An 18,710-nucleotide genomic window follows, 5' to 3' on the forward strand; every position below is an offset into this window, starting at 1 on the left:
GTAAAATTTGTATACCCATCAGTTACACATTTTGTAAGTGCAAGAACAAGGGTTTTTTTAGTATTCAAGGTCAATTTTAATAAAAATATCATGTGGTGCACATGTGCTGTAGCTCAGATGGCTTTTGTGGGCCAATTTGAGGTTGTTTTAAGGCGAGATGGACTGCAGGTGTCCTAAATCAATTTTTTTCGTCTCTAGTTCATCTATACGCCTGTGGTATGTTGCAAACAGTTATTGTTTACATCCTCTGCACGCGTGCGTGTGCAAATGTAATCTGGCTTGGGTTTGTTGAAGCATATTGACAACAACAGTGCATTACAAACATGAAATCATATTGTCACATCGAGACCACAATCAAGCACAAATCCAAAGGCTGGGTGATCAATAAAATACAACAGATATCACTAAAAGCATGTTTATCGCTGACACAAACATACAGTGAGAACAGAACTGAACTCCTGCACGGAGAGTGCAGCCATTTACAAACACTGAATACTGCAGAATGTACAAATATTACAAACATAAGCTTTTACAAGACCCTTCAAAATGATTAATATTAAACAGCAAATAAGTGCTGGTCATTTGTTTTGAAATGGTGACCCACAGCATGCCAGCCAGCTATACCGATCATGAAGCAGTACTGCTTGCACCACAACGCGAGACAATATATACCAGGAAATCACAGTATAAACAGCTTGAACAACAATTTAGAATTATTTTACAATGTACACATAGGTACAATACTTACTGCTAAATAATCTTGACACATCAACTATAGGCAAAACACAATATAAAAAAGAAGTCAACAGACAGAGAATAATACAAGTGGGGTGTTTACACAACCACAGATAGTACACCAAATTTCACGTACACATGTTACTGTCTCACGTAAAATAAAAAAAAAGTGCTTTGTATATCTGAGGGACTTGATGATACAATGAAACAGGAGCAGTTGTTGGAAGAGGTACCTTCTCAGTTTCAAAACTTTAGAGGTAATGGCTTTGCTGTGCTTTGAAGAAACTGCAGGATACCAGCAAGTGGTTTACATCTCTTTCTTCTGGCAACTACACAAAGTTTAATCCTTAATGCCTCTCTGATATCAGGGGGAAGGAGTTGAACCATGGTTGGTAAGCATTTGTACTACAGTGGTTATCAGCTTCCTGCTTGCCTGAAATTTTCGAAATCAATTGAACCTTTTCTTTACTGGTTGGATCACAGTGTATTATTGACCTGTATGGCAAATGGAGATATACCAACCCTCTGCCAGTTTCTGTATCACAGGATGCTGGAATAAAGTTCATTTTTAGATTGAACAATAGTTGCAAAAGACTGCATTTGTCTTGTACCTTTTTTAATCGGAACACATTCTTGGTCTTTCATTCTTCTCGTTCCCTCTTGGTTTTTGTACCGACCGCGTACTACCAATCTTTCCCTATAGCTTACAGTATTTTTCTGAAGAGATTCTAATATCTTGCACCACTTTACATTGTCCAACTTTTTTTCTAGTTGAACAAATCCTATGAGTGTGTCTTGACTTTGCTGAAGTCTTGCTTCCATTATCATGCGGAAGATCAGAACTGCCTCTCTGGTGCCTTTACCTTTCCTAAAGCCAAACTGATCTCAGTTTTCTTTTCCACTTTTCTGTATATTGTTACTGTCAGCAACTTTGATGCATGAGCTATTAAGATGATAGTACAATAGCTTTTCCATGTATCTGCCCTTGCCATTTACAGAATTGCCGGAATGATGTTTTTCTGAAAGCCTGATGGTATGTCTTCAGTTGTGTAGATTCTACAAACCAACTTGAATAGGCATTTGGTTGCAGCTTTCCGCAAATGATTTTATACATTATGCAAGAATCTTATTTATGCCTTCTGGCTGATCTGATCTCAAATCTTCCAAAGCTCTGTCAATCTCCAAATCTAATACTGGATCACCTATATCTTACATACTGACTCCCATTTCCCCTGTAACATCATCAGACCATTCTTTCGCATTGAAGAGGCCTCCAGTGTACTCTTTCCACCTACTTGCTCTTCCCTTTGCATTTGAGAGAGGAATTCCTCTTACACCCTTAATGTTAATGCTCTTGCTTTAAATTTTATTGAAGATTTTTCTACCTGCTGAAATAGACCTTCTGACAACCTTTTGTTTTTCAAATTTCTTCATAATTTTCCTGCAACTATTTCGCTTTAGCTTACCTGCACTTATTATTTATTTCATTCCTAAGTCACATATATTACTGAATTCATATCTTGTCTCTAACATTTTTGTAGTTCCTTCATTCATTAATCAACTGAAGTATTTCTTCTGGTATCCAAGCTATCTTCACAGTTACCTCCCTTGCCTGCCCAACATTTCTGACTGTAATAATTTAAGAGTAAATGACACCACTCACTGAATAGTATCTGCAACCTGAGAGCACTTGAAATACACCTCCTTAGAGCACTTAATCTCATCATTCCTCAGTACTTTGGTATCCCATTTCTTTTCACACTGATTCTTCTGGACAATTCCCTTCAGCTTCTCCCCACTCTTCACCATTACTAAATTCTGATCTGAATATACATTTGTTCCTGAGTACATTTTACAATACACTGTCTTATTTCGGAATCTCTCGTCTCACCATGATACAATTCAGCTGAAATCTGTGCGTGTCTCAATGCTGTTTCCAAATTCGCTTCCTCCTATTGTGATTTTTGAATGCCGTATTCAGTATTACTAGTTGAAATTTATTGCAGAATTTGATTTTTCTTTTTCCTGTCTCATTTCTACCACCAAGCTCTTTTTCTCCCACAACTCTGTTTTCTATTCCTTCACCTACAACAATGTTGTGCCAATCACTCATGTTCATCAGCACTTCATCTCTCTTTACACAATGAATTACATCTTCAATTTCCTCTACATTTTCTCTCTTTTTTCATCTTCTGCTTGCAACACCAATATTAATACCTGAGCTATAGTTAGTGTTGGTTTGCTGTTGATTTGATTCTGATGGGAATAAGCCTATCACTGAATTGTTCTCAGTAGCTCTTCCCCTGCCCAGCCTTCCGATTCCTGACAAACTGCACTGCCATTTTCTTCTGCTGTTGGTATGACCCTACACTCGTCTGGCCAGAAATCCCTATTTCCTTCCTATTTCACTTTACTGAATTCCACCATACCTAGGCTAGTCTATTCATTTCTCTTTCCAGATTTTCTAGCTTTACTACCACAACCAGACTTCAGACATTGATCTTTAAGACTTCTGCCGAGAATTATTTCGGGTTATATGGCCGTGGTCCATGGAACTCTTCTATACCTGACGTTTTGTCCAAAGCTACGTTGGATGTCTTCGGAGGTGCTCCTTGTTGTGCTGAGTCTTGTCAGTTGGCAAAACTCAGCACAACAAGGAGCACCACCGAAGTCATCCAACGTAGCTTTGGACAAAACGTCAGGTATAGAAGAGTTCCATGGACCACAGCCATATAACCCAGAAGAATTCTCGGCAGCTGAAACATCTGGTCGTGAAAGCCTTCATTGTGTAGTTATCACTTCTGTTGGTAATTCAATCTCTTTCCCAGGGTCACTCTCCCCTTGGCAGGCCCCTACTGGAGATATGAATGCAGGGCTCATCTGGAATTAAAGCACTTTTCAAACTGCTGGGCACATGGTGAGTATTTAATGCAGTGGTTTCTGTTGCCTTCTGCATCCTCATACTGCTGATTCTTCTGTCTTTTAGGAGCAATTTACTACCCTAAGGGCAAGAGGGTGCCCCGAACCTTTGACCAGTCTTCCTCCCTCTTTGAATAGTAGACAAAGCGGGGATGACTTCTTATGTCGGAAGACTTCAGCTGCAGCTGATTTGTATTCACAATTTAAGCAGTGGGTGTATTCAAACCCAGGAATTCTTGATTACTAGACAAAGACACTATCCCCTACACTCTGGTGTTTGCCCTTCATTACAGGGCCAGAAACATGCCTTCTTCACCAACTATTTGACCTTGTCAGTAAAAACCAATCCAACACGAGCTGAGATCTACAGAAGACTCACCTATCTCTTCATTTATTTGCCATGCTTCTCATATGGTTTTCAGTATTTGAATATTCATGTGTTTAAGTTTCCATTTCTCACTGTGAGCGTATTACTTCTCATCATGACTTGGTTGCAGTAACAGCGCAGCTTATGAACCCATAATATTGTCTCGACCTTGTGAAGTGAAATTTCTTGGGGTAGTTGTCATATACTGTATCCTGTGCTGCTTTGTTTAGTGATGCACATGGCAGAAAAAGTTCTTCTGTATTGTATTTTTATGAGCAAGTTATGAGGCTTTCTGCTGAAAAGATCGTGTGTTCCATGGCTTCTGTAATCCATAGGAAAGTCATATTGTCCCTTTACGATTCTCTGTGATGGCTGCTTATGATATGGTGCCAAGCACAAACTATATCAAAGCTGTAGCCTACACATAAGTCAAGTAAGAGTTGTAAAGACAACTGTCTCTTGAACATAAAACATCTTTACACACTGTCTGGGAATGTACTTGCTTGTAGGCTTAACGTAGAACTTCCCTAGCCTATTCTTCACTAGGTCTCAGAGTACTAAAAAAGTGTCTAGGAGAGAGTGAATTATCAGTATGTTCCTGTATTAAGGTATGTTTGCAGGAAGGCAGACTTCTCTCTCTCTCTAAGGGTAGGAATAATACGTAACTTATTCTGACAGAGAGCCAGTGCAACTTACAAGTATGTACAGAGAGATGATAGCATTTCCTTCCCCCCCCTCCAAGTTCAACTTTGGCAAGAAGTATCACTTCAAATTCCAGGAAATCTGCTCCAGTAGAATAACTGGCCCATCCCTAACAGCCAAGTAGAGATAGAAAAAATATATACCTGTTGTATATCAGCCATAGGCTGCCTACATACACTGCCAGCATGAAGTCTTCACTCTGCAGTTTGCCTACCAGTAGCCACAGACGTGCCTCCTCTGGAGACTACTACACAGAGAGTGCATGTTATGGATGTTGTAATGTATACAAACAGACCATTGATACAATGTCTGTTAGACATGCCACCAGAGGGCGTGAGCCACAATTCCAAGCAATGCACACATTGGGAAACTGGCACTGCTGCTATCGAGGAAACAAGTACCGTGCACACATCAGATGGCCGCGGACATATTTCCACCTACTGGATACATAAGGCCACGCACAGTCTGCAGCAGCATCCAACTGGTCACTCAGTTTTGGGACAGGAACTGGCTACAATCGTGACTCATCAATCTAGACCCACCGCGACCAGGCCCGACACCACACTGCTTCACGGTTCTCAGCACAGAACAGTAAATTTATCTGTGAACTTGGGCTGTGACTATTCTTAACTTCAACATGGCAATCATCATTACTACATCATGCATCAGCCAAACAGGACCTAAAAATAACAGCAAAGGCCTCAATAATACCAAACTTCTCACATAATGACTACGGAACACAAAGGGAAAGGAACAAGCAGTTTTTGTATTTTGAATGAACTCTGCCAATGCTAACGTTAAAAGATTACTGTTTGAACAGATACAGTTTAGAGTAGTGCAAAAATTCATATAATAAGCCTTATTTGCCTCCTCTAATATCCATGAGAGGATTCTATTTTGAAGATCACTGGTGCTGTGTGAAGTTCCTTGACATAAGATGGTATTATTAACAATCTGAAACACACATGAAAGCTGCTCCTCCTCCTTTTAGGGTAGTACATGAGTGATTTGTCACTCATGCCTACTTACATACAATTAGGGACAGGAAAATTTCATGAAAATGATAACATGAAAAAATAACACAAAATTAATGGTTTTTAGTGGAAAAACATGAAACCAGTGACTTTTACAACATATTGCAAAAATTTGTTATTTTGCATTGCATAAAAATGTTACAAAAATAAGGATGACAATTTACTAACATTCATAACCGATAGTTACTGAATGTCCAAACTGATTTTTTGCTTCTAATCTACTCAAGGCTGGGGGTTCGTTTTTGATCTTACAATAACAGTTGATTTCCTGAATGATGATCTTTGATTTGATGACATAAATAGCACCAAAGTTAGCAAAAACAAAAAGCAACAAATCTGGCAAAAAACACTATCAAATTTGTCAGAAAGCCATCGAATTTGGAAAAAAAGCAGCACTGAATCTAGCAAGAAACTATCAAATTTGGCAACAGAATGACAGTGAATTTTGTAAAAAAGCACCACACACAATGAAATTGGCAAAAAAAGATAGACACCGAATTTGGGAAAAGCACCAAATGTGACAAAAAAATACACAGAATTTGAGAAAAATAACACATAATTTGGTCATGAAATGATTTTTTCCTGTCCCTACATATAACCAACCCACCCATCACCACCCTTACACAAATTGCACAGATCTCAAACCTGGATTTATAAGTGCTGGCTGCTGAATGAAAACATGTAGCTGTTTCTGCCATCCACAAAAATATATGCAAATGAGTTCTTCCATAAACTCAAATATGTTTTTCCTACATTCATAAACTGATCACTGTCATGAAAAATAGAAGAGACTCACATTGTTAAACTTGTGACATGTTCATATTTGTTTGTTGTCAGTCTCAATTCCTTTTATTGGAGGGAGGGGGAGCAGAAAGGTGAGGGGGTGAGAGGAGGTGAAAGATGAACAGTTATTGCTTTGAGCTAATAACAGAGAACTACGAAACTGTAACCGAATTCTTTTTGTAATACTGAACAAAAGTTAATACTGTTATTGTGTATTCATTTAAAAATAGTTGGGTCTTTTGTGATATACACACTGTCCCTATAAATACCCTTGAAATAACTGAAATTTCAAGAACACAGAATGACTGTCTATAACTTACCTTCAGGAGTTGACATTGGAGTATGCTAATAATGCACATTTATAACCAAAGCACACAATTTACTAGCTTTCTGAACTGTTAGTGCTTCCTTCAAGGAGAACTAACAGATAGGTTTTAGAAGACTGGGATAGGACTGAGAGATCACTCAGAGCCTTGCCTCCTCTCAATGTTGATGAGGATTCACCTTTACAAGGCAGTGCCAAAGCATCTTGATCAGGATAGCAATTCAGGACTTTCATCTGTGCCCCAATGCTCATTTCCTGAGTATGGAACAGAGAAGACACTAACATATGTCAGTCTGAAAAAGTGTCAAGGTATACATTTTTCACTTTGAAAAGGTATCAGTTACACAGAGTGCAAAATATTATGTCTGAAAAGCTGAATAAAATCTTTCTCCCAGTTCACACTGTAACCAAAATGACAACACGAAATGTGGAGCACTCCATTTTATTCAGTGGCTCCTGGTAATGTTTTGTTTATTGTTGGCATTATTTTGTTAATTGCGTAGAAGTGAATTCCCCATGAAATAATTAGAACATATGTGTCACATGTGGAATGTGCAAACTCTGCTTTATGCACAGTCCAGTTTCATTCACAAATGAAAGCAATAGGGGTGGAGTCCTATTTGTGATTTCTCCAAGTCACTAAAATTCTTTCTCCTCCTATTTTTCTGAATTATTCATGACTCCTCTTTGCATCTGTTTTGTTAAGTGTGATCTGCACCAGCTGTTTGGAATCCCATACATTCCACAAAATTTTACTTTTTATAGGAAATATCATTTAATTATGTTTATTATGGAGAAAACCCTCCAGTTATGATATACTACTTAATGCTCATAATATAATGTGAACAAATATAAAAATTACAGCATCAGTCAAAAATTACTGAATACATTATTTCCGCTTAAATGTGACAGTACAATTGAGTGCATGAATTTCTTGAATGTTTTGCAAAATGTGTCAGCAAATGGTTCACTGCTTCCCATTTCTGGGGTAAGACAACGTCCATGAGTGATGGATACATTAACATAGTAATATTAGTTTTCCCAGTAGAATTTAATGGTCCACACACTCACATGCTTTAGCAGGGTTGCAGGAAATACAGAAGAATAATTTTTAACAATAATGAAAATTCATTGATGGAGTAATATGCGACATATAGGTTGACTCTTACAGAGAAGACAGCATGTTATGTTTGTGATATCGCCATCTTTGTCTACATACTTCCATGTGGTGAACTACTTGGTGTGTGAGTGATGCTCCAGATTACGTGTATACATATGCTTAAAAAAAGTGCACCACACAGTCTTTGCTGCTGCATCAGCACTGGAATGTAATGGTGTAGTTTTATCGATGACACAATCACACCAAGGGAAATTTCATCAGCTGGGAAAACAAAAAGTGAAATCTGTGTACCTTAACGTGAACTACTCGTCTGAAGATGAACCTTTCAGTTCGAAACTTGTAACAGTGCGATTTAAATAAATAAACAGCATTGTAAAAAGTGGCTGGTTGGTATTGTCTTTCTGTAAGAGTCAATCTTTATTCTGTACACAGCCGTGGGCTCAGAATGTCAGTCTTTAACAAAATAGTAATGTGCACATCTTGCAAGAGTCACTGAGTCCACAGGAGTGTGTGTTTAAGTATCTGTGTGGTTGTGTGTATGTGTGAACGAGTGTATTTTTGTTTGAAAAAGAGCTAGTTCTTGAAAGATAGTGTGATTGCTGTTTTCTGTTACACATTTCTGAGCTCCTTGCATTGATCTGTTTTAGGAATGTTATTGTTATAACTATTATTATCATTAACTGTGCTTTAATATATATTTTCAGTGAAGTGTGTCTAAACATATAGAAAGAAATCTGTCATTAAATTTGTCTTAAATGGTTGCAAAATTTCCTAAGATGGTAATAGCAAGTCATAACTAGATTTTTGTATTTTATTGAAAGGCCTTTCAAATGATAAATACTACCTGTTAGTTATCAAATGGTTTCTGCAATCGTCTCAGAAGTTTTATTTTTCGAACAATGTGATACACATGTTGGTCTTTTGTAGAGTTTCTTTCATGAATATTTATGCTGGATGGAAAATTCACCAACATGTAAAACAACTCTACAATATCCAACATAATATCATCACCATGATTATTTTCATCACTTTCTACATTTTCGCTGTTCGTGCAATAAAACTTCATCATCAGGCTTGACATTTTAATTTATTACTTCATTACTACTAACTATTTGCAACACATTTTGCAAACAGAATCCACATATACCATTGCATGTATCTGCAAAACTATATCATTGCATGACACACAGTTCAGGAGATATGATATCTTACACACTGAGATATGAGAAATGGATATTTCATACCCGAAGTTTGATTCTTTAAAGAATAGGAAGTGGAGGGAGATACTGGTTTGCACCTATATTATTATGTAAATATATGAGATACAATATTGAAAAATGCCAAAGGCAACAAAACCCCTGCTCAGTGAGACTGGTTAAGAAAGAATCTCACAGTATCTGCTTTAAAGCTCCCTCTGTGCTGTGCCCCTCTAATATATTTCAAATGCATTCTGTTTACCCTATATCACAGTAGTAACTACACAGTATTTCCAATTATGAGAAGTAAATTTAAGAAATTACACAAAGTTTGTGACATGATCCTGATCAATCAAAGCACATCCTTCGTGCTGAATTACTTGCAGGTATTGCATCGATAACATTTCTGATAGTTTGTAAACTAAAGAAATAACTTTTTTCAGAAGAAACAGAAGATATTCATTCATATTATTACATTTTTGTGAACCAGTGATATAAACACATATCAAGCACACACAAAGAAAAGTGATCCCATGGCTAATGTAAGTGTGGAATTACCTTAAACCATACGATAAAGTCAGAAATAAAACTTAAATCCATTGGAAGGACCTCATGGAAAATATATCAGGATATGATAAATAAATATTTTTGAAACAATTAAGTATGAGAATCACCTTTATATAACAGCAACTATGAACAATACAGCTCTTAAATTTAACAGTTTTTAAGCCAGGCCTTTGGAAAACTAGCTGTTTTAGCAAGGCATTTAATTTATCACAATAACAGGTAACATACACATTGTACAACAAGCGTAGTACAAAAAAAGATCAGAAAGGAAAATTAGACAAAAACTAAAATATTGGCAGTTCACACAAACATAGTTTGATACTTTCAGCTCCAGGTTTCTGTCTGATATCTTCCATTCAGCTCTAGTTGTTCAATGAATTTTGTAGCACTTGTCTCCGGAAGTTCTCCTGCACCACCACAAACGTGTGAAATAAAAGTATCTCTGACTTGATCTGGCATATTTTTTGAATTTCCAGCAACATAAATGTATGCACTCTTCTTATTTAACAAATCCCACAATAAATCTGCTTGCTCGCATAATACATGTTGAACATATCTGCAAAGTATAAATCCATTACCATAGTTACAACTTTTTCTTATGAAATTAACATAACCTATTATTCACCACTATAATACTACATACATCAGACAGAATTTGTGGCAAGCTGACTTCACATAAGGCAACAAAAATAATCAATTACTGACAACATAATATAAGGGATACATAAAAAGTCTATTCACCAAGAGGGGCAGGAGAAAACACACACACACACACACACACACACACACACACACACACACAAAAGGTTTAACTTTTACAAGCTTTTGGAGCATGTGGCTCCTCCTCCTGGCAGAAGAGTTGAATGGGAGCGAAGAAGGGTGAAGGAAAATGACTGGAGATATTTACTGAAAGGGGTATAGTTCAAAAAAGTCACCCAGAACTGCGGGTCAGGGAGACTACCTGACAGGATGAGAAGGAAAGACTGATTCCTTCCCCTTCAACTCCTCGGTCAGAAGAAGGAACCACAGGCTCCTAAAGCTTGTAAACGTTCAACTTGTCTGTTCTCCTATCGCCGCTTGGTGAGTAGATTTTTTATCTATCCATTTACATTATACTAACTTCATAAATGGGCATTTTAGATTGGAATCTTGATTTGAAGACAAATAAGCAGCAAGATTAACACATAACCAACTGCACTGTTGGCAAGTCCACACAAAAGACATGCTTTGTGGGCATTCCACAATTTTTGCTATTTTGACTGGGATAAACTAATGCTACAGTGTTCATCTTTGGTACATTAGTGTATAACATGTCACAAAATTCTGCTACATAAAAAACTACGATTTTTGAGAAGAAAAGTTGCTTCTCACTATATAGCAGAGATGCTGAGTCGCAGATAAGCACAACAACAAGACTCTCACAATTATACCTTTTGGCCATTAAGGCCTTCATCAACACTAGACACACACACCCGCGCCCGCGCACACACACACACACACACACACACACACACACACACACACACACACACACGCACGCGCACGCGCGCACGCGCGCGCACGCGCGCGCACTGGCAATCCCAACTCGCACACGACTGCAGTCACAGGCAACACTGTGAGCAACAGCACCAGTGCATGATGGGAGTGGCAACTGGGTTGGGTAAGGACGAGGTTGGAGCAGGGAGGGGAAGGAATATTATGGTGGGTGTGGCTGACAGTGAAGTGCTGCAAGTTAGACTGAGAGCAGGGAAGAGGTGGGGAGGTGTGGGGGGGGGGGCAGGGAGGGTAGCAGAAAAGGAGAAAATAAAAAGACTGGATGTCGTGATGGAATGATGGCTGTGTAGTGCTAGAATGGGAACACGGAAGGGGCTGGGTGGGTGAAGAAAGTGACTCAAGTTTCGTTAGTCACTGTCCTCACCCATCCAGCCCCTTCCGTGTTCCCATTTCAGCACTACACAGCCATCATTCCACCACCACACCCAGTCTTTTTATTTCTCTCCTCTCCTTTTCTGCCACTCCGTCCGCCCTCCCCATCTCTCACATGCCCTCTGTCTAATAACTCAGCATCTCTGCCATATGGTGAGTAGCAACTTTCCTTCTCATAACATTGTTACATTCCATTCTGGATTTTCCACTGTTTGAAACTATGCTTTCTGTGTGTGTATTTACATACGTAAGCTGACTTCAGGTTTTTTTTCCCCCCTTGTGTAAGACTACATGTGCCTAGCATGTCAGACCTGTGTGTATCTATCGATAGTGCTATGTATTTCATCTCTGAAAGGTTAACTAGCTCCGAGATCCCTCGAGTTTATTGCCATCAATTCTGAATGCAATAGTGGTGTTTTGCTGTAATTAATATTTAATACTTTATTTGTAAGTGTGTCCAGCGAAATGTATGTGGCTGTGTTATGAGAATTGGTGCGGAATGAGTGACTTACCTATGCAGCACTTTAATAAAATACAGAATAACATTGTAAACTCAAAACCCGCAACAATTACTAAACAATTACTAAATGTGCACCAATAAGCCTCATGAAAATGCTGTCATTGAATAGTTTAATAAACAACAGCGTCATTACAATTGGAGTCTGGTTTTTGAAGCAGTAGTTAGTACAGACATATTTTATTGTAATGACCTTGACTCTTGCATAGAAGTATTGTAGAAAGGAACTTTAGAGGCTAATAATGAGTAGAGAGTAGTACAGTAGTCTAGTTACTGACTGATCTGATAAATACTTGAGGTGACTGTTTTTAGTTTAGAGTAGATTTATTGCTTATTGAAATATGAGTTATGTTCAGAAGGTAAATTCCACTTCTACATCTACATCTATACTCTACGAGCCACCTTGTGGTGTATGGTGGAGGATACTTTGTGTGCAACTGTCACCTCCCCCTTTCCTGTTCCATTCATGAATAGTTTGCGGGAAGAATGATTGCCAGTAAGCCTCCATGTGGGATCGAATCTCTCTAATTTTATCTTAATACTTTTTTTGCAAGATGTACATAGGAGGGAGCAATGTATTTGTTGACTCTTCTAGGAATGTATGCTCTCAGAACTTCAACAGTAAACTGTACTGTTATACAGAATGCTTTCTCTTGCAGTGTTTGTCACTGGAGTTGTCTGATCATATCTGCGATGGTTTCATGCTTACTAAATGAACCTTTTTCTTTCTGTGACAACATTACAACCTCAGTTCAATGAATTGGCAGTAGTTGCTTTGAATTGAGGAGAAGGAGATGACACAATTTTAAGTTCTACATGAAGTTAAAACAGCAAAGTTGACTGCAAATCTGGCTGCTTGTGAGATTTGATTTGTAATCCATTTCCTGAATGTGGACAACACTAAACCAGTCAACATTCATTAATAAATTTACAGAGAAAATGTGATGAGTGATTAAAATGGTAGACGGGTCCAATGTTCAACAAAGGACATGCTCAATTGCTTGATGATGAACAAAGTGGGAATCCATGTTTGTTTAATGTACAACTGATTCATTTAGTTGAAGACATCTTAAAAGGAAACCATAAATTTACAGAATTCAATCTCTCTAAGAACTTTCCACAAATTTCAAGATTACTTCTTAATGACATTTTTTCTGAATTACTGAATTTTTGAAAAATGTGTCCTTGTTACGTGGAAAAGAGGCACATTGTATAACCAGGAAAGACTAAAACCAAACAAATCTTGACACATTGAAAAGTTATGTGCACAGTCTTTTGGGATGTACATAGTACTTTACTGCTGCATTGTTTTATTGTGAGGTGAAACAATCAATGCAAATGTTTACAGTGAGATGCTTACGAAACTGCATTCTGCAATACAAAATGAGCTTTGCAGAAAGCCCACAAACAGTACTGTTTTGATTCATGACAATGCCTGACCTCATGCAGCAAACAAGACAGGTAAGTATCACAGAATGTAGCTGGAGCAAGTTGGAATCCCTCCTTGTTGAGCTTCCATCTTGTCTGTATCAATTTCTGTATCTTTTTGCAGCTGAAAATGTCCATTGGTGGTCAAAAAATCAACAGTGATGAGAAACTTGAAGAACGTTGTGATGTGCTGACACGCCAAATTCCCTGCATGTTACTTCTATGCCTCACCGAGGAAACAGAATTCATAGATACAATATCATATAATGCTTGCAGGCTACAAGTTGAAACCGAACAATCCAACCATGAATCACAGTTATCTGAACACAAATTGGTTGGAAGAGTTACACTTTAAAATGAAGAGAAGAAGATCCTGCAGCTTTTCTATGTTCAAACCACATGGGCAAGTACACCTGGCAGTTTTTAAAAATCGTTTGAAGGCAGATTTCCTTCCTCTTGTGATAATCAGAAATGTATACACTGTATAAGTCACAGAAATGTATACATTTTATGAGTTATATACAAGATTTAGTTCAATTTTCTTTGCTTCTTTGCTAAATATGGAAAAATTCCAAATTGCTGAACAGTTGAACTAAATCTTCTTCTGTTTAACTTGAAAAACGTATACATTTTTGGTTATCCCAAGAGGAAGAAAATCCACCTAGATTATATGACCAAATATTTGTCAGACAAAGTGCAGAACAAGCCTAGATTAGGATCACTGGTTGGTTGGTTGGTTGGTTTGGGGAAGGAGACCAGACAGCGTGGTCATCGGTCTCATCGGATTAAGGAAGGATGGGGAAGGAAGTCGGCCGTGCCCTTTCAGAGGAACCATCCCGGCATTTGCCTGGAGTGATTTAGGGAAATCATGGAAAACCTAAATCAGGATGGCCGGACGCGGGATTGAACTGTCGTCCTTCCGAATGCGAGTCCAGTGTCTAACCACTGTGCCACCTCGCTCGGTTAGGATCACTAGGCCATTGTATATGTAAGGATAGCTCAGTAGGCTACAGAAATTTCTTGGGGTGACATTTAAACCAGGCCATGTACTCTGATGAGCGAAAAAATACAATAAATGAAGCACAGTTGATTTAAGCACCAATTAGTTGATTGCTGGACTGTGTAAGAGAAAACTTAGTCGAGGAAAGAGGCGGTTGCACAACACTTACTTGAGTCACTGGACCAACTTGATTATTCATATAAAATCAAAGAAAGTAATGATACAAAGCAAAGATGACACATGGGTAGAGGTGAGAAGAAATAATAAAAATTCACATCAAAATCGGATTCCATAGGTAAACCTTGCACAGAAACCAATATACCAGAAGTAATGGAAGGCCAAAACCTTTCATGACATGAGGTGAACAAAATAATTTTAGGAGTGGTGCACTGAGCAGGATAATAATCAAGTCCATGGGCACCCAAAAAATAATGGTAGTGATCAGTACTTTCCTTAGATACCAAGGGAAGACTGTTAGAACAACAAGAGGTGCACGGGAAGAAAGGAAAAGTATGTTAATTATACAAGAAATGATCAGAGGAGAATCCTTTGATTTCATAGTAGATACTGCATCAAAAGCACACATTAATGCTATAGAGGTTTGGAAAAGAAATAAAGTGTGGATAAGTCCACACTATCTATTATTTATCTATTGCATGTATAGTTGATGTACGAGAACTGAAGAGCAAAATGTTAGGATCAGAGGTGCCGATAACTTTTAAAATTAATAGACAAGTATTCCAAAATTTTTTGTTGGTAATTCCCCATGTGAATATAAACGTGTTCTTAGGGGTAGACTGGATGATGGAAAATGATTTAATAACAAATCTGAACCATGTGCCAATGAAAATTAATAATGATAATGGGAGTCTTGCCTCTATTAATTAGAGAAAATAGACAAGAATCAACCACGTTTTACAGCAAATGGGAGAGTGGTGGTAAGCTCTGAAAACAGGGTATATGACATGAAAACAAGCCCAGGTCAAAAGTAGAAAATAGTGGACCAAGGAGATTACAGAGAAGTGTAATGAAAATACAATTTTAGACATTTAAACAAGGATGAAAAAGAACAATTGCTGAAATTAATATCAAATACAGAAATAATATGGAATCACTTGCTCTATATTAGAACCAGTGTAGCACCCAGCAAAATTGAGAAAGGAAATATTGAAGAGGAATCACTATTATCCCTAAACATATGGAGATAGGACCTAAAGTGGATAACTTTTTTACTAAATTAAAACACAGTGGCAGAGTACAAAGTCATAAAATTTGAGGTGGGAGGTAAGTAAATGAAATTACTTTTCAAAAGATGAGAAAGGAGATAATGTATGGTTGCAAAGTCATAAAAAAAGTGACAAGAGAGAGGGGAACATTACAATGTTTTCCCCCTATATGTAGAGCCACAGACAATAAAAAATATTCCCCATTTCAATGTGGAGAGGTTAAATGATCCATAAACAGAAAGTACCAGAATAAATTAAATGGGAAAGATGTACAGCCGTGAAGATCACCATACATGAAAACCAACAACGAAGTTGGCAAAAGAAATAGGAAAGGAGATATCTACCACAATAACTAAACAAACTTCTATAACTAGTGTGCATGAGGTCACCCAGGTACAGGAGACTCTAAGGAGCATCTGTAGAAGGTAGGCAACTTCTTGCATATAAAGAGTGGATCATTAAATGTATCCACGAATAACAAGATGGATGTATATATTGAGGTCACAGGTGCAGGCTAATAAGAGAGTAGCCAACAAATTTGTTTGCTGAAGAGGGGGGGGGGGGGGATATGGACAAATTTTATATACTAAAAATAAGACAAATGCAGAATAGGAATATTATAATGTATGCTAGATGGTACTCTAAGGTGAATAAAAATCTGGAGAAGGCAGTGTGACTTATAGGGTTCAGCTTGGTGCACTGTTACCAAGAGTCACTGGAAGAATGGAGGAGGCATCAACAAGCAAGGAGTAAGCAGAAAGTGAAAGTAATATTAAGGGTAAAAAAAATGGAAAAACTATTCAGATTTTCCTGCTGCAGGAAAAGGATACCAGTCTACTTAACATGTGTTAAATGTAAGGTATCACAGTGACACAGACTGTCAAGCCCAGCAAGTTGATAAGAAAATTCTCAGAGGGAATGAGTAAGAAACAATCACTTGTGATCCACTTTTACATTCCCAGAGATAACTTTTCCTGCCATTTACAACTTTTTTATTGCTTCTGTCAAATTTCCTATGTTCACAATGTTAATTCATACCCATTTTCACAGTAACATATTTATAATTTTCTTTTTGTTGTGCGTTATCTGTGACTCAGCATCTATGCTACATTGTGAGTAGCAACTTTCCTTTTCATAATATTGTTGCATTCCACCCTGGGTTTTCCATTGTTTGATTTTTGCCTGATGGCTTTTCTTCTATCCTAAACCAGCGCTGTTTTCCTTTGTTACTATTTTCTAAAGTATCACTATGCTCAATGTCCGTCCGTCCTTTCCTGTGATTGTCTTGTCACCTTACAAACCGCACTGCACGCTCTACTTACGAGCCACACTGTACCAACCAACTTGGCTGTGCACAATGGACAGTTACAAGACCACGATGATTTTTGGTGCAGCATCTTATGTCCCACATTACTCCTGCTGATATCATTAATCCTGTACCTTCAAATTGATCACTTTCCCTATGTCACTATCCCATATTTTCTCGAGTTATTTCCAGAACCTTTCTGGTGCCCCACGATAATGTATCTCATCCTACAAACCCCTGCACAGCCCCCATTCCTTCTGCATTCTATTCCACTTCGCACCCACTAATTTTTCGATATCGCCGACTCCCTCAGATTTCATCTTGTTTCCCCTTCTGGATCCATTTCATCCTTCTTGTGATGATTCACACATATTTGAGTCTATTTTTGTGAATTTTTTATTATGTAATTCTATGTTATTTACATAAATTTTTGCATTTTTTCCACTACCATGGATCCTAGCTCCTTCCATTTGCATCAATACAGAAAAGTTTCCTTATCCCTAGCCATATCCCAGTCCCACACACTATTCCTATGTTGTTGCCTGGCTCATGGAATCCCACCAAATGGCTTTACCATCAAATTACTCATCCCAGGCTGCAACCCCCTTTCCACAATGACCTCTATTTGTTCAGATTCCATCAATCCTTAGCCCTAACCAACATAGTCCTGCAAAACCATATCAAGCGAGTCCAAACCTCCTTGCAGTACCTTCTCTCCATCCACAAAGTTCTTCTGCTACGCAATCCCAAATTCCTGGAACCCGTAGCACACACTGAAACTATAGCCCTCCAGAACTAGAGCAAAATGCACAACACCACCTCATAAAGCTCACCACCCGGCTCACTTCCTACTCCCATCTTGGAGTACCACTGTCCACCACCTCTACAACAGCCTCCAAACCTCCCCCACGTCCCCTTAAAGCTAACAAACGCCATCTCACAGACCGACTACACTTACCCCACCCTCCTAAACTTACTCCCACCACCACACAGAATCCAGAAGCAGAACAGACCTGAAACAAACCTTTACTCCAGAAGCCTTAGCCCCACCGAAATATCAGTCCTTTCCAAAGGCCTCACCTTTGTCCCACTCCCAAATTCAATCATGGAGGATTTGTTAAAGACCTTCTCTTCTTCTCCCAATCCCTACAGTGTAAACACTTTTTTGCCACCAACCCTACCAATCAGACTCAACCAAAGATCAATGCTGAGCCCTGCGTAACTCAGTTCACACCTTCATCCAACCACACTCCAAGCCAACTGCTCCCAAATCACCCCATTAACTTTCCAGAATTTCTTAACCTCGAACCTTGACTCACCATCATTCCCCAAATCCCTCATCATGCTAACTAACCTTACATCCGCAGAAAGAACCGCAGTTCACCATCTAAAAACTGATCCCGACCTCATAATCCTACCTGCGGACAAAGGCTCCGCATCTGTTGTTTTGAACTGCAAGGATTACCTGGCAGAAGGACTCCGCCTGCAGTCAAATACTTCCACCTACAAACTTTGCCACGCTGACCCCATTCCAGAAATCCAGCAGGATCTCCAGTCAC

At 38.4% G+C, this 18,710-nt stretch overlaps 1 protein-coding gene across 3 annotated transcripts in view; it reads right to left on the reverse strand.

The window, feature by feature from the left end:
* Window positions 1–9,838: 9,838 nt before the first annotated feature.
* Window positions 9,839–18,710, reverse strand: part of LOC124789836 (NADPH-dependent diflavin oxidoreductase 1) — a 78,163-nt gene continuing 69,291 nt past the window's right edge. For all 3 annotated transcript variants that reach the window (XM_047257330.1, XM_047257329.1, XM_047257331.1), the window contains one exon: window positions 9,839–10,304. In XM_047257330.1, the coding sequence (XP_047113286.1) occupies window positions 10,073–10,304 (232 nt within the window). In that variant the 3' untranslated portion in view covers window positions 9,839–10,072. The remainder of the gene's footprint in view (window positions 10,305–18,710) is intronic.

Source organism: Schistocerca piceifrons, chromosome 3 (genome assembly GCF_021461385.2).
Source record: "Schistocerca piceifrons isolate TAMUIC-IGC-003096 chromosome 3, iqSchPice1.1, whole genome shotgun sequence".
NCBI classification, from domain to species: domain Eukaryota; kingdom Metazoa; phylum Arthropoda; class Insecta; order Orthoptera; family Acrididae; genus Schistocerca; species Schistocerca piceifrons.